The sequence below is a fragment of the Pocillopora damicornis genome, chromosome 5 (assembly GCF_964200805.1).
Source record: "Pocillopora damicornis chromosome 5, jaPocDami1.2, whole genome shotgun sequence".
In the NCBI taxonomy this organism is placed as follows: domain Eukaryota; kingdom Metazoa; phylum Cnidaria; class Anthozoa; order Scleractinia; family Pocilloporidae; genus Pocillopora; species Pocillopora damicornis.
In genome coordinates this window covers 82,380-96,750 of record NC_142674.1, presented here as the reverse complement: position 1 = coordinate 96,750, position 14,371 = coordinate 82,380, and the positions used below count along the sequence as shown (strand labels likewise).

General features: G+C 36.6%; 2 protein-coding genes across 3 annotated transcripts; one reads left to right on the top strand and one right to left on the bottom strand.

Annotated features, from left to right (window-relative positions):
• Positions 1-317: 317 nt before the first annotated feature.
• Positions 318-9,946, bottom strand: LOC113684114 (adenosine receptor A3). Of its 2 annotated transcripts, XM_027201448.2 has the most exons (3): positions 9,829-9,946; positions 6,894-7,091; positions 318-1,854 (listed from the first exon to the last, which is right to left on the bottom strand). In XM_027201448.2, the coding sequence occupies exon 3, from the start codon at positions 1,841-1,843 to the stop codon at positions 815-817; it is 1,029 nt and encodes a 342-aa protein (XP_027057249.2). In that variant the 5' UTR covers positions 1,844-1,854; positions 6,894-7,091; positions 9,829-9,946; the 3' UTR covers positions 318-814. The 2 variants fall into 2 exon arrangements, with proteins under 2 accessions (XP_027057249.2, XP_089063766.1); XM_089207640.1 differs by lacking the exons at positions 6,894-7,091; positions 9,829-9,946 and adding an exon at positions 5,708-5,895.
• On the top strand, positions 8,873-14,360 carry LOC113684039 (uncharacterized). The gene is made up of 3 exons (XM_089207644.1): positions 8,873-9,016; positions 13,316-13,649; positions 13,947-14,360. The coding sequence occupies exons 2-3, from the start codon at positions 13,347-13,349 to the stop codon at positions 14,331-14,333; spliced, it is 690 nt and encodes a 229-aa protein (XP_089063770.1). The 5' UTR covers positions 8,873-9,016; positions 13,316-13,346; the 3' UTR covers positions 14,334-14,360.
• Positions 14,361-14,371: the final 11 nt, after the last annotated feature.

Sequence of the window (14,371 nt, the reverse complement as noted above, 5' to 3'; positions counted from 1 at the left end):
GAGCACAGAACATTGAAAGGAATTGAAAGTTAATCAATTACGTTAAAAAAAATTTAACTTTCAAGATAATTTTTCCTTTATCAATTGAGTTGATGATGCAAATTGCCACTCGAGCGACTGCGTCATCTTTTTTCGCGAAGAGCTTTGGTTAACTTGGATAGTTTTCGCTTTTTGTGACAAGTCAAGTTATATTTAAGGAGAGTGCTTTTTCATCACCGAGAAAAGCCGCAAAAAAAGAATCATGTTCTTCAATAGAATTGAACATTCCCTTTTAAACCAGAGAAAAGTCAAAAGCGAAGCTGAAGAAATACGCCCTATTGCGATTTACCCATCAGTTTTATTATCTAAGTATAATACACATCAAGTGCTCCAGAAAAAGGAGTACGTACTTCACAAATAAGCTTGTACCGGTACAAGACAAGATAGAATGAATGCACCTTTAATCAATCACCGCCTAGGCATTTATCATCTTTTGAGAAGTCAAAATAACTTTTGAAAACGTGCGTGTCAATCCAGAACTTAAAATGTCGGTCGCATAAATAAATAAATAAGTAACATAAGTATTGAAGACAATTTTTTTGGCATTGTTCCCAACGGCAATGACTTCTGACCCTTTGAACCCTAAGATTGACCAGCATCTAATTTCTCCGGACAATATCGCCCCTGAATCACACATTAAGGTCACGAGATTGAAGGAAATGATCACCAAGTAAAGTAGCTCTTTAAAGTTAAACAAATTCTCCTTGTCAGAACCTTAAGAAATATATAGAGAGCAGTACGGACAATACGTATACTGATGCTAGGGTGTTGAGGGTTATAAAGCGTCTTCAGCTGTTTCTATTTCCTTTGTATCAGATCCATTTGGTTTATGATCTAAAGTAGTCAGACAACGTAATCTGCTGTTTGAACATAAGGAATGTAGTGCTTTCTTAAAGTCTCTTCTGAAGAAAGTATACAATACAGGATTTATAATAGAAGTAGCATATCTAACGAGCACAAACACATGAGCTGGGATTTCTAAGGAGTTCACGTCCTTCTTTACTTTGAACAGCAACATCAAAATAAACCATGGTAACCAACAAAGAAGGAAGACGGTTGCCATTGCAACGAACAAAATCAAACATCGCTTTTCAAGAGCAGCTTGCCGGCTTAGGAAAGGTCTTTCTAAAGTGGCACCTCGTCTTGCTTTACCTCTGTCAGAGATTGATTTAAAAATGACCATAAAAGCGTAGATCATGAATGCATACGGCAACAAGAAAACGGCAATGAGGCAAAAAATGACATGTCCTAAAGTCAGTCTTGCTTGGGTTTCTCTATCTTCCATTTTCACCCATGCAAAGGGACTAAAGGCCACAATGAAAGACAACGCCCAAACTACTTTCACCACTTTGGCGACTGTTCTTCTGGTCATAAATCGATGTTTTATTGGCCAGACGACTGACAGATACTTCTCTGTTGTGGCGACCAGTATATGATAACAAGATGATATGGCGGTCAAATTGTTAAGTACACTCACCAGGATGGCCATGTAATATCGAACCTCAAGCGACTTAACAACCGGTGTGAACGCGACAATTATGAAAAGGGGAACATTGATGATCCCTGTCATGAAGTCACAAACTGCCAGGCTGAAAAGGACATAGTTTGGTGCTGTTCGGAGCTTGGTATTCTTTGTAAATAAAACCAGCACCACGCCATTTGCAATGGTGACCAGGAGCGCAATAGGGACAAGCTCAGCTACTGCTTCAGCGGTGAAAGTGTTGATATTTACCGGAGATTGCTCTTGTGTTGAAGCACTTGTGTTGTTGAACATGTCACTGAATTTAGAGCTGGACTTTTTCATGTAGTTGATACCTGAGTGGATCAAAAAGTAGAATTTAACGGCATAGAGTAAAATATAGACTGGACTACTGGACTACTGGACGATTGGACCCTTGGACTATTGGACTATTTTTTGGACCATTTTTGGACCATTTTTGATTTGGACCATTTTATCGAGAGGAGGTAGACAATTAGTTCCTCGGGAGGAGTTGCAGGAGTCTCTCTTTTCAGATACACAGTTTTTCTCCTATTTGATACAATTAAGTCACGCTTAGATTTGAGTGTCATGTCACGCACTTCATTTCGTAAATCGACGATTAAAACAGCACAGCTTCAGCGCTGGATCATTTTTCAAATAACAGGTTTGCATTTTATGGCTCATTGACGAAATTTTTCTTTCACACAGCCGATTCTTTGATTCATTAAATCTACACAATTACAGAATTAAATCCACCACAGAATTACCTTTTTCGAAAATTTCGGATTTGTTATTCACAAGTTACGAATTTCCTTTTTGCAATAATACAATAAGCCCTCTCAGAGACAATGACAAAACGACCTCTATATTTTGCAATGACTCGAGAGCATTTGAAATCTCTTTTTCATTTCTGAAAGAGTCAGAATTGATAAGTGTCTGTTAAATGTAGACCAGATCAAATATTATGCAAATAAAGGAAAAACTGAATAGTACAAGTAAAGTTAAAGTGTGCAGGCTGTGGGGGAAAGGCACACGCGAGACTCAGCAGTGGAGGATCAAAAGCGGGAATTGGGCGATATTTCCATGAACAATTCTAGTCCAGTGTTTCGGTGCCAGTTTCGCATTCACATGACAAAAAAATAGAGAAACGCTACAACCCGGTGCAAAAATTTTAAAATTAGAATTCTTAGTCGGAAAACCGCATAAAATAATTTTTATGATCCATTAAAAACTCCATCAATCCGTAGCATTTCCTAATACAACCGCCTCCCACCCCTCCCTGAGTATTGATAGACTGCATCCGACCCCTCCCTAAGTATTAATGGTCTACCTTCCCCTAATAAAATGGTCCAAAAAAATGGTCCAAAAATTGGTCCAAAATAGTCCAATAGTCCAGGGGTCAAATGCTCCAGTCCATATTAACTACATACCTAACCGAGTCTCTCACACCCGACTGCCAGTCTAACAAATGACACAAATGATTAACATAAGATTTAGAAATTCTCAGCCAAACAAGCGATAATTGCTATTTCCATCTTATCAGCACATAAGCTTGTATTTAAAAGCTTTTGCGGACTTAAACTGATAAGCACCACAATGTAGTCAAAAGCCTTCGAACACCGCTGTTTTAGGGCAAATCGGAACATAATACCTGGATAAGAGGAATGCAATTATCACAGTGATTTAGATTACAAATCATGGCCTGAGAGGGAATTTAAAAAGAGAAAAGGCATCAAATGATATGCTATTAGGATACTGTAACTGGCTGTTCAACTAAATCGAAAAAGACACTGGCATTTTTTTCCTATTTCGACGGTAGACGGCTAACTTTTAGGGCCCTCGACAGTTGACAGTTTTCAAGAACGTGTTTCTTTTATGAGTTTAAGCCAACACTGAGTTTCTTTATCTTTTAACATAAATTATAGATCGTATTCAGACCTATTCAGTCTTTCTCCACCGAAGTGAACTGAAACACACTTTTAAGACCTCCAACAGTATTAAAATTAATCGTTAGTTCAAAATAATACCTTATATCCGATATTATAAGTGTGAACAAGATACACAGAACTCTGATTAGCTGATTCTTCTAGCACTTAGCATAGTATGCTCAGGGTGCGAACAAAATTATGGCCGGAGGGTACTTTCCGAAAGTGATTATAAGAGCTAGCTTCGCACATCCTCGCTAAAAATGTATGACTTTGAGAGATAATACGGTTACGGAAATACATAATTACATTGATTATTGCCTCATGATTTCACTACTCATACTGGGATATCTTAGTTCTATAGATGAATAGATATAATTTAATGACATATTGCAAGAGGTTAATATTTCAGAACCCGTCTTACCGTTTAACTCGCTCTCTCTCTCTCTCAGAACAATAGTTGTGGTAGCTTCAACTCGAGTTGTTATTTGGTTGTTAGACTGTATACTAAACTTAAGTTTCCCTTTTAGTAGTTTACCAACGGTACAACTGGAGCTCAAATGAACCGAGCCCAAAGTTTAAAGCGAAGTCGGGGAAATCAATTATGTGTTGGCGAACACTTCCAATTTGCCTTTGCTTTTCCCCGAGAGAAACTCGTTTCTTGTATCGCTCAAAAGTTTTTCCTTCCGCTTTTACGATTATTTCAGGACGCTCGTTATAACTTAAGTCAAAGTTTTGATTTGGTTGGACGGTCAGAAGCAAGTTGTCAACGTCATAAGTTTTTTTTAGGTATTAAAGTATAAAGTAAAGCATTGATATTTTCAAACCGTCAGTTTAGGCGAAAATTAGTGAAAGCGGTAGCCTGGATTGCTCGTCTAAAGATTCTTCAAGATCTAGAACTGCTCGTGGCAAGCAGCTGGAAACATAGGATTGGGAGGAGTTTAACCATGTGACGAATAATATTGAGTTGTTTTCTGACGGTTGACGGTTAAATTTTTAGGCCGTTTGCATATTCACACGTATTAGGAGGGGGGCAACGACGACGTAGCCAAAAAAAAAACAGATTTAGAAGGGAGAAAAATAGCTCAACATATGTGTTATATTTCTTGGTCGTCCTCTAAAAAACAACAACGTCAAATCCTTAATATGTGCGTGGGCTGAGAACGTAAACACCAGACGGCAAATTATTTAGTTCACATTTGTAATTTAATGCTGCTCGTGTGCGTTATGCTGAAGTTGTGTCGTCGTAAGAAACGATACACACTTCCAGCCACTCTCGAAATTGTAATTGGTGATTTAAATTAATTTTTTAATCGAAGTCTTCCTCGTTGCCGTCCTTATTATTATTTCAATAGCGTTGTCAAAGAAAAAGCAAAATTTGAATCTGCATTGTTCAACTTAGATGTTGTACATGTCACTGTAAAATTATTCAAATAATAATAGGAAGCGAGCAAGAAAGAATATTCTTTTGTACATGGACGGACATGCCTAAGCTAATTATTCTGAATGGACTCAACAGTTCGTGAAAAAAATGTTCAGATTCTAACAGTCTTTACAAGGAGACTGATGAGCAAATCTTTGCTTTTTCTGTTTTTTTCTTCATTGATTTTCTCGTTGTGGTTGTTTTTTAAAAACGTTTTGGGAATTAGGGGATCAACCAACCACTGTCTGTGATGGAAACGAAAGAACCTTTAATTTTAATAGGAAGATGGATCAGTGAAAGACTCGATAAAAATTCTCCTAACCGAGAGCAGCTAAACAGTTTGTAAATTCATGTATAAAAGAAAAAACGAATCTTGAGTTTTTCTTACTTAAAATATAAATTCAATTTTTAATCCACGTCTTCCTTAGCGTTGCCGTTCAGACTTCTTGATGTCCCTAGCGCCGACAGCCAGGTGACTCTGCTGTGAGGAAAGCCTATCTCATGGTGATCGGTTAAGTCTCAGTTAATTCCTTTCTGTGAACTAATAAGTTTCCCCTTTACATATATTAACCAACTGTAGCGTTGAAGGTTTTTCGACGTTTTATATGAAAGAAAGCAGAAAAATGTTTTTCATTTTTTCTTCTCCTTTTAACAGTTGACCCGTCTGCACGTTTTCACGGCTCCGTCACCAATAGTGACCACAAAACCACCAGATACAGGTTACACAGGCCACCTACAAACTGATTAACCAACCGTAGAGGTCTAAATACTCAGTCATTAGTAGAGTAATGCCGGTGTTGCTAGGAATCTTAATTCGGAAAAAAAAATCTTTCATCTTACCGTTTAGAAATCCGTACTTGAAAATCTTTCTAAAGATCATTCATCCGGGCTCTAACACTTGCTCCTCCGACACACCCGAAGACATTCAGTAAAAGAAAAGGAAAAGGTTTAATTGCAAGGATGCCGCACCCTTATTAAGGCCATAAAGTTGACGTTAGCTTTGATGTACGGTTTTGTACCTTCGTCGCAAATTTGCTTGGCAATATTGTGATCATTTATAAACTGGTCGCACAAAAATTAGTTACTGGATGTTAAAGAACCAATTTGCACAGATTCACATTTTCGTGTTTACCATAGTTTAAAATGAAATCTCCCAATTGTTGGACCGTTCGGGACAACATTTTTAATGTATCAATTGAACCAACTTTATTCTAAGAACCATTGTATTATTTTAAATTGGGAGAAAAAAAATCGACTGTACATCACATAGCGACAAAACTAGGCTGACAGAAAACATTTTGTTTTGCTTAGGCCGTGATTTTAGCTAAAATAATTATGTTGAGTTTTTATGGAGAGACAAGAATAACAAACAATTACGGAAACGAAGCGAACAAAAGGAAATGGAAAATAAGGAGTGACCCCTACCGCACCTTTAATTTTCGCAGAATTTGAATTCACGAAAATTGTGCAAATCAAGGAGAAAGAAGTCCGTTCGTTCAACGCAAAACTCTTGTGTAAGTGTAACAATAAGTGTAACAATGGCACATGCTGTTAAACATTAAATAAATGTTTCTGGTCAGTGAGTTTCGTTGTAACCTGGTTATGTTTATGATCGGAGCAGATGATAAACAAGATCTTCGTGTTTTCATTTATATCGATATAAATTTTGGATAAAGTAAATTTTTGTGGGATACAAGAACACAGCAAACTGCGATATGTTATAGTCTGGAAATTTTAATTTCTGTAATAACACAGTTTATCGTCAAGATTTTTGAGCTAAAATTGCAGGTATTGAGAGAAACAGAAAATTAAATGTGACCTTTAAATGCGCGCTCATCCATTTCATAAGCTGTTTCATTTCCTTGAGAAAATTGCCAGAAATATGCTACGAAACTTTGCGTTTTTCGGTTAAAACGATAAATGTCAATTTTTGCAATAGATCTAAAAAACACATTTCGTGTTTTGTGACCATTGGCGGATATGACTAGATCTCGAAAAAAATGAATTTTTTTACTAATTACTTTACCTTCTAAAGAAGACTGTTCTTGAAAACTGTTTTGAATGGAACTGGTTTCCTATTAACGTCTTCAGCCGTATGTAGAGTCTCTGTTGCTAAATGAAATTTATGAAAAAATAACCATTGGCAGCGAATATCCTTGTTCCAGAGTGTTCCCCTTCATTTCATTTGATGTAGAATTCACCGGTTTGAAGATCTTTAAAACGACTAGGACAGCAGAAAGACAATAGTGTTAATATCAGTCGTCTCATAGGAACAAAGTTGCCGACCGCGAGAAGTAATTATGTGGTATTATCATATTATTCCAGAAAACTTTCTTCAAGGACGTGTTTTGGGGATGACGGGAATATAATGGAATTATCAAGTTCGACGTCACAGGCTTAACTAGGCCTTAAAGACATGATTTTTTTCCATTTAATTAGCTTGGATCTAGAAAAAAAAGTGCTATCAACTCGTAAATCAGTTCTTAGTTTCGCTGAAATTTGTCGAATATTATTTATTCTGAGACTTCAATGAGAAAAACACAAACACACTGGAAGTTCAGTCGATCTGGATCTTTCAGTATGACTTTGTCTTTTTCCTTATTCATTTAATTTCAAAACACCAGTCATGAATTGTCGGCTAGCTGATTGATTCAATTAATCTACCATACACAGAACGAACAAAGGGGTTCTCTTTTTACGCAGTTGGTAATTCTCAACATGAAAACAAAGACATTTGAAGTAACCGAAAAGAACAGAAAGTACTTCGGTGTTTTACATCAATTTTAGCGGCGCCAAATATTCTTTGCATCATACAATCAAATTTTTAGTTGCGTTTCAAATGCTAATTTTCCTATTATACGTAGATTACTTGTTGAGAAGATGATTCTATTTCGTTCGTCGTCGAAGTAACACGGAACTTTATGAACCATAGATGAGATAAATTCAGTTTCCGTTACCAAGTCGAATCAGGGAAGCGAAAATTTTGTGCAACCTTTGTTTTGTCAATGTAGAAAGTTTACTTTAAAGTTGGGTGAAATGAAGTAATTCATTCTAAAAACGAATCCGGCGTCTTTTCAGTTTGACCACCAATAAAGCATTGTGTCAAGGTGCTAGACCCCAATCTTTATCAATATTTCATTGAAAACATTAACTTCGTGTTGATAACTGTTCCCGAAAGACAAAGGAAACTTCTGGAAAGGTAACAGCCACGAATCTGCGCTATCGAGAGATAAACTCCCATTCCAAAATTTTGATCCATTGATTTATTAATTTATTTATCTATTTCTTCATTTTTTATCCATTTGCTTGTTTGTTCATCTCTGGGTCAATTTACTGTTGTTTTTTTTCTTGTCTTGCTCTCGGAATCAAATGTTTGTCTTCAAATTGTTTTTAAATATTATAGTCGTGAAATAAACTTCATAAAAAGGAGTATGATCACAACGACCATGCACAATCCAACTCTGTCTGAGGAGACAAGGGCAGTATCAAAATATCAAATAATTACGATATTGTTCTGAACCGCGACTCTCTCAGAATATTTTATCTTTGCAGAAAAAGTATTTTGATATCCTTTACATAAATAGGCAGTAAAAAAATGAAGGTCAAAGAGCTGTATATTTATTGGTGTTTCGGTGTTGTCGATTGGTTATTCCGTTGCCATAGTGCCTTGACAAGTGACAAAAAAAATTACATTGACAAATCACTAGGTACTTGTCGGTTACCAATACATGATAGCAGCTGTTGAAGGGTCGGTCTAGGTTTTTTATGGCGCGCTTTGTAAGCGACTTTAGACCGTCTTTGGTGTTACTAAACAGTGAATCTTTTGTCGGGTTTTATTAAAGCTTTTTTTTGAGGCAGATGCAAGGTAAAGGTTACAAATCCAAAGAAGCTTCTAGATTTTTAAGGTCAGTCTTTAAAACAAGTCTGGCTTGAAATAACTTTCCAGTAATCGCCATTCTGTGTAAAATGGTTCGAACGACAATACAGGGTAATAGTGTTAGCATGCTAGCGTTCTGAACGTTATTATATAAGCACCATTTCCTATCGTGCTACTAACTAGTCACTAACAAGTCATTGGAAGAGACTCTGGAGTCCCACAATTATCGACTGAAAGGCTGCTTGACAAAATACACCGCCAAGTGAGAGAAGGTGAGTCCATTTATGACTTTGGTTTTTTTTTTTTTTTTTCAATTCATCACTTTTTTTTTTCAAACTAAAACTGAAAGTTTTGAAAAAAACGTAAGCATTTCGAACCTGTTACTAATATCATCCCTAAGTAAAATATATATGCTAGTCAAATTGATCGCCGCCTTCTTTGCATCTAAAAGTTAAATTCATGAGTTGTTTATTGTGTGCACTTTCGTTTAATTTTTCTATGATGAAAAAACATTTTCCTCCTTTTCCTTGTTGGAAATTAAGGGAAATTTAAAGATTTATTACACCCATTTTGAAATCACTGATGGTCCCTGTAATCTGATTGGCTCTAATTGGTGCGATTTATTCACAAATTGCACCATTTTTTGCTTTAAATCGCATCTTTTCCCCAGCCAGTGAGGAGGCTACACTAAAAACAAAACAACCAACCAGACTTCAAGGCTTGTTTAAAGTAACCGATCATATTGCAGGAAGATGAAAGACATGGAGTATCATATGGCAAATTTTGCAACTTTTGTTTCCAAAACTCTTATCTTTTCCTCCCAAAAAATGGATGAATTTAATTTCAAACCAGCTCAGTATTGTATTAATAAAATATTTGAACTGACCAAGTCCTGTATTTGGGCGATTTCAAAACGGATGTAATAAAGTGGTAATTGAACCTCGTGTTGTGCAATTTTGGTCTGAAATCATACTTGTGATTTCAAATCGAACTCGCGCTGCGCGCTCGTTCAATTTTGGAATCACGCGTATGATTTCAGCCCAAATTGCACTCCACTCAGTTCAATTACCATTATATATCTTACCTCTGGCATGGAGAAGTTCTTGATTAGTGTCAGCGATGAAAGAGCCAAAATGCACCGCAAAATGTCTTACCATAACTTTTATTTTGAATTTTACCTTGACTTCTAATGGTGCATTGATTGCCCCTAGGCCTTATAATTATCTTTTGTAGTTCAAAACATTGTTTATTTTCGTTGCCCAATGATTTATATCCTTTCAGACATCCATGGCTACAACTTTGCCAATACTGTTATGGTAGAGATATGTTACGTATGAAATTAGTTTTGACATAGCACATGTTTCACCTTAACATATATCTTTCAAGCTTAATACAGCATTAAATGACAAAAAACATAAATGAATATGACGAAAGTAATGAAAAACGTCTTCGTTTGCTCAGAACCTGAAATAAACACGCCAGACATCTTATTTTACTGAATATAGACAATTCTATTATGAATAATTCAGCTCCAACGAGTTAATAAACCAAGGGGCTGTGTCGCTTTCTAATGATTTATAGGAAATATACGAATATGCCATTGCATTAAAAAACTATGGTATATCACGACACAACTCGAGAAAAAGTTCGCTAGGCCAACATTTTTTTAGTAATTCTTTAGAGTTATTCCAGTTAATCTTACACGAGGAATCTCTTTCCCAAAGCGTGTGTCTCGGAGCAATGGCTCAGACCGAAGTTCTAAGACCTGGTGTTCGGTCAGAATTATGCCATTAGCTGCGCAGCTCAATGACCGCGGGCTTGCAATTAAGCTCGGCTGGAGACGCACATAAACAGTATAGGAAGCTGAAAATAGCACTAGCTCATCGCACATAAAACTTACATTATTAGCTTCGCGTATATGCCTTGAGTGCAGAATTTAACACAAAGTTGTAAACTCCTGATCACAGTTATCTAAACAAGAGCAGAGAACGACTTTACTTCGTTTTGGTCCGTGAAGTGCTGAATTGATCATGATTTAAGTTGTTTTGAGTCTTATTTTCACTCGCTCTTTAGCAGGTAGATTTGACAATAGTTATCGCTTTCGCACTGATAATCCAGATGTTTTTTGGGTAAAAACAATCACTTTGTCTATCCAACTGGAGGAAGGGGATACCGACTCCTTTTTTATCAGAGATCAGCTAATGAGCTAGCGAATATTTCCATGAGTAAATTGATTTTCAGTACAAAATATTTCTTATCTACTAATTTTCATTTTATTTCGTCTTTTTTTCAGCCTGAGGGGGGTTGGATCTTAATATAAATTTGGTTGAACAAATGAGGCCACCTTCGCGAACTCTTAAACCATGACACAAGTTTTTCTAAAATTAATATTCATTTCAAACCAAGGTGCCATTATAGATAAAAGAAGCCTGTGTTTGTAGTCAATAGAAATGCGAATACTTAGAATCTTTTGGGTCATTTTTGACTTATGACCTATCCTAAATCACTTGTCGCTCGTTTATTTCTTCTGTGGAGGCGGTCTCCAAAGACATGCGAGATTAGTTAACGGAGTCGTTTTCGTGGAAGTTTATTGGATACGCTGAGGAATTATCACACATTTGTTATTCAAAGATACCTAGTTGAGCGGTAAAAACATTTGATGAAAGCTTACAGTAGACCACAGCGAAATTTTTTTCATTGAAAACATTCATTGCAAGAATATTTCTGGTAAACAGGATGATCACGTAGGGTCTCATGATATATTTACTGATATTGCTTCAGGAATATTCTTTCTTTATAACGTAAGCTTTTATCCTCCAAAATCAAGATCCAGGGCGATCTTAGTCGATTATGTTGAAGCAAGGGATACTGAGCCGACATTATTATATTTCATCGCGTCCTCTCAGAGAAGACTGGAAAGAATCTGTAACGCTGATGTCTTATATCAATCTCTTTTCAGTCGATTTTTTTACAATAAATAATTATCTTACACATTTCCACCGAACTTGTCATCTGTAACTCTTCACTTACATCAATTGTATCTCGTTCACTGAGTGCTTCTCTAGCTTTTCCCAGACTTCAAAGACAACCTTTGTTTGTGTTCTACAGCTATGGGGTTCCAATCTTTTAAGTCTCTAATTTTAACAAGCAGTCTTAGTTATTTAAGTTAAAGGTGTCCTTGATAGGTTTAAAGTTGCACTGCAAATGTTGTTACATGAATATGAGATCCATTTCATCAGTCCTCTGCTAGCCTTCTCTTACACCCTTTCAATGTGAGTTTTATGTCATCACTAACACCATGTCAAAATTTAGTTTACAAAGATTTTGACCATTATCTGAACAGGATCAGCAGCTGTGTCTGCCGCTTTCATGTAATCTGATTATCAAGACGAAAAAATTCCTACCAAACCAGTAAAAATTAGTGAGTTTCTAGGAGGGTTGAAATTTGAAAAGTGAAAACGAAAATATTAGAGATAAAGCATATGTTAATTTAAAAACAATTGATTTATATCCTGGGCTGCCAATAATATCACCTTTCTTGTACTGTTTCATCGACAATTGAAAATATTTTCCTGAGCATATCCTTTTTGTGGATGATTTTCATGTATTTTAGTTGCCAGAGAAATAGAATAAAAATATGCTTATTGGTACAATCACATTAAAGAGTTTTCAAATGTTTCACTGATGATGTTACTTTCTCTCTTGTAATAAATTGAACAAGTAATTATTTGAGCTCCAGGACGTGAGAATAAAGAATGGCACTTACCGTTATTGTGGGCCTATATCTGCAATCGATTTATCAGAATCTTATGCTTGAAAGAAACTTTAAGTTACTGTTTAAAAATAGATGAAGGATTGCAATTAAACTGTGGCCGCCAGAAGGTTGAAATATGTACAAACCACTTTCAATAAAACACTAGTTTGTTGATGGGGTAAATTACCACATGTGGAGTTCGAACGTCAAAGTCTTAGGTGACCGACATTATGATTAGACATACTTAAAGAGCATGGTTAATCGGGCTGATGGTTTAACATGCTTATCAAGCATAGTTAAGCGGGCTGATGGTTTAACATGCCTATCAAGCATAGTTAAGCGGGCTGATGGTTTAACATGCCTATCAAGCATAGTTAAGCGGGCTGATGGTTTAACATGCCTATCAAACATAGTTAAGCGGGCTGATGGTTTAACATGCCTATCAAGCATAGTTAAGCGGGCTGATGGTTTAACATGCCTATCAAGCATAGTTAAGCGGGCTGATGGTTTAACATGCCTATCAAGCATAGTTAAGCGGGCTGATGGTTTAACATGCCTATCAAGCATAGTTAAGCGGGCTGATGGTTTAACATGCCTATCAAGCATAGTTAAGCGGGCTAATTCAAGTACCAGTTGATATAATCAGACAATGTTGTGAATAGTTTTTACGCAATCTTCTTACTTTTCTATCTTGAGCTTTCAGAATAATAAAGAATAATCACAAGTGTTAGACGCGGTTACTGCTTTCCCTTGACAATTCACCCAACGTCATTTAGAAGTTGTTAATTGAAATTTTAACTGCTTATTAACTTTACAGAAGAACTTAACAATCGACAGAAGTACCAACAATGGAGGTTTCAATCTACACAAACGCCACTGTACAAAGGCCGTCCTTGCTCAACCATAACAGCGTCAACATTGAAGCCGTAGCAGAGCTTGTTCCTGTTGCTCTCCTGGTCACCATTGCAAATGGCTTGGTGCTGGTTTTATTTAAAAAGAATAACAAGCTCCGAACAGCATCAAACTATGTCCTTTTCAGCCTGGCAGTTTGTGACTTCATGACAGGGATCATCAATATTCCCCTCTTTATAATTGAATCGCTCACACCAGTTATTAAGTCGTTTGAGGTTCGATATTACATGGCCATCCTGGTAAGTGTACTGAACAATTTGGCTGCCATATCATCTTGTTATCATATACTGATCGCCACAACAGAGAAGTATCTGTCGATCATCTGGCCAGTAACACATCGATTAATGACCAAAAAAATCAGTTTGCAAAGTGCTCAAAGTAGTTTGGGCGTTGTCTATCATTGTGGCCTTTAGTCCTTTTGCATTGCTACGCATTGACGATTTGAAAATACAAGCGCGATTGAAGTAGGGACATGTCATTTTTTGCCTCGTTGCCGTATGCATTCATGATTTACGCTTTTATCTTTATCTTTAAAGCAATTTCAAATCAGAGAAAACCGTCGGGAAACACCTTCGTTGCTTTGGAGACCGACAATCTATGATCGTCTTCGACAAGCCGCCCTCGACAAAAAGTGCTTGGTTCTTGTTGTTACTATGGCCACAATCTTTCTCCTTTGTTGGTTGCTATGGTACATCGTGATGTTGTTATACAGAATAATGAACGATGTTAAGGAATTGGAAATCCCAGCTCACGTGTTTGTTTTAGTTAGATATGCTACTTCTGTTACAAACCCTGTTTTGTATACACTTTTTAGGCGAGATTTTCAGACGGCACTGAAATTTCTCTTTAAGATCAAGCGATTCAAACGGCGCTCGAGAGCAAGCGATGCAGAAACACTTCAAATAAAACATCGGCACCGATAACAAATGAACGATGACCTCACGACTTCTTGTAGCATTTC

Bases quoted from the DNA above. Each gene is read 5' to 3' on its own strand.
- LOC113684114 (XM_089207640.1), bottom strand. From the start codon at position 5,747: ATGATCTTTAGAAAGATTTTCAAGTACGGATTTCTAAACG. The intron at 1,855-5,707 runs GTAAGATGAAAG...TGATCCACTCAG, and splicing joins CAAGTACGGATTTCTAAACG to GTATCAACTACATGAAAAAG.
- LOC113684039 (XM_089207644.1), top strand. From the start codon at position 13,347: ATGGAGGTTTCAATCTACACAAACGCCACTGTACAAAGGCCGTCCTTG. The intron at 13,650-13,946 runs GTAAGTGTACTG...TTATCTTTAAAG, and splicing joins GATATTACATGGCCATCCTG to CAATTTCAAATCAGAGAAAA.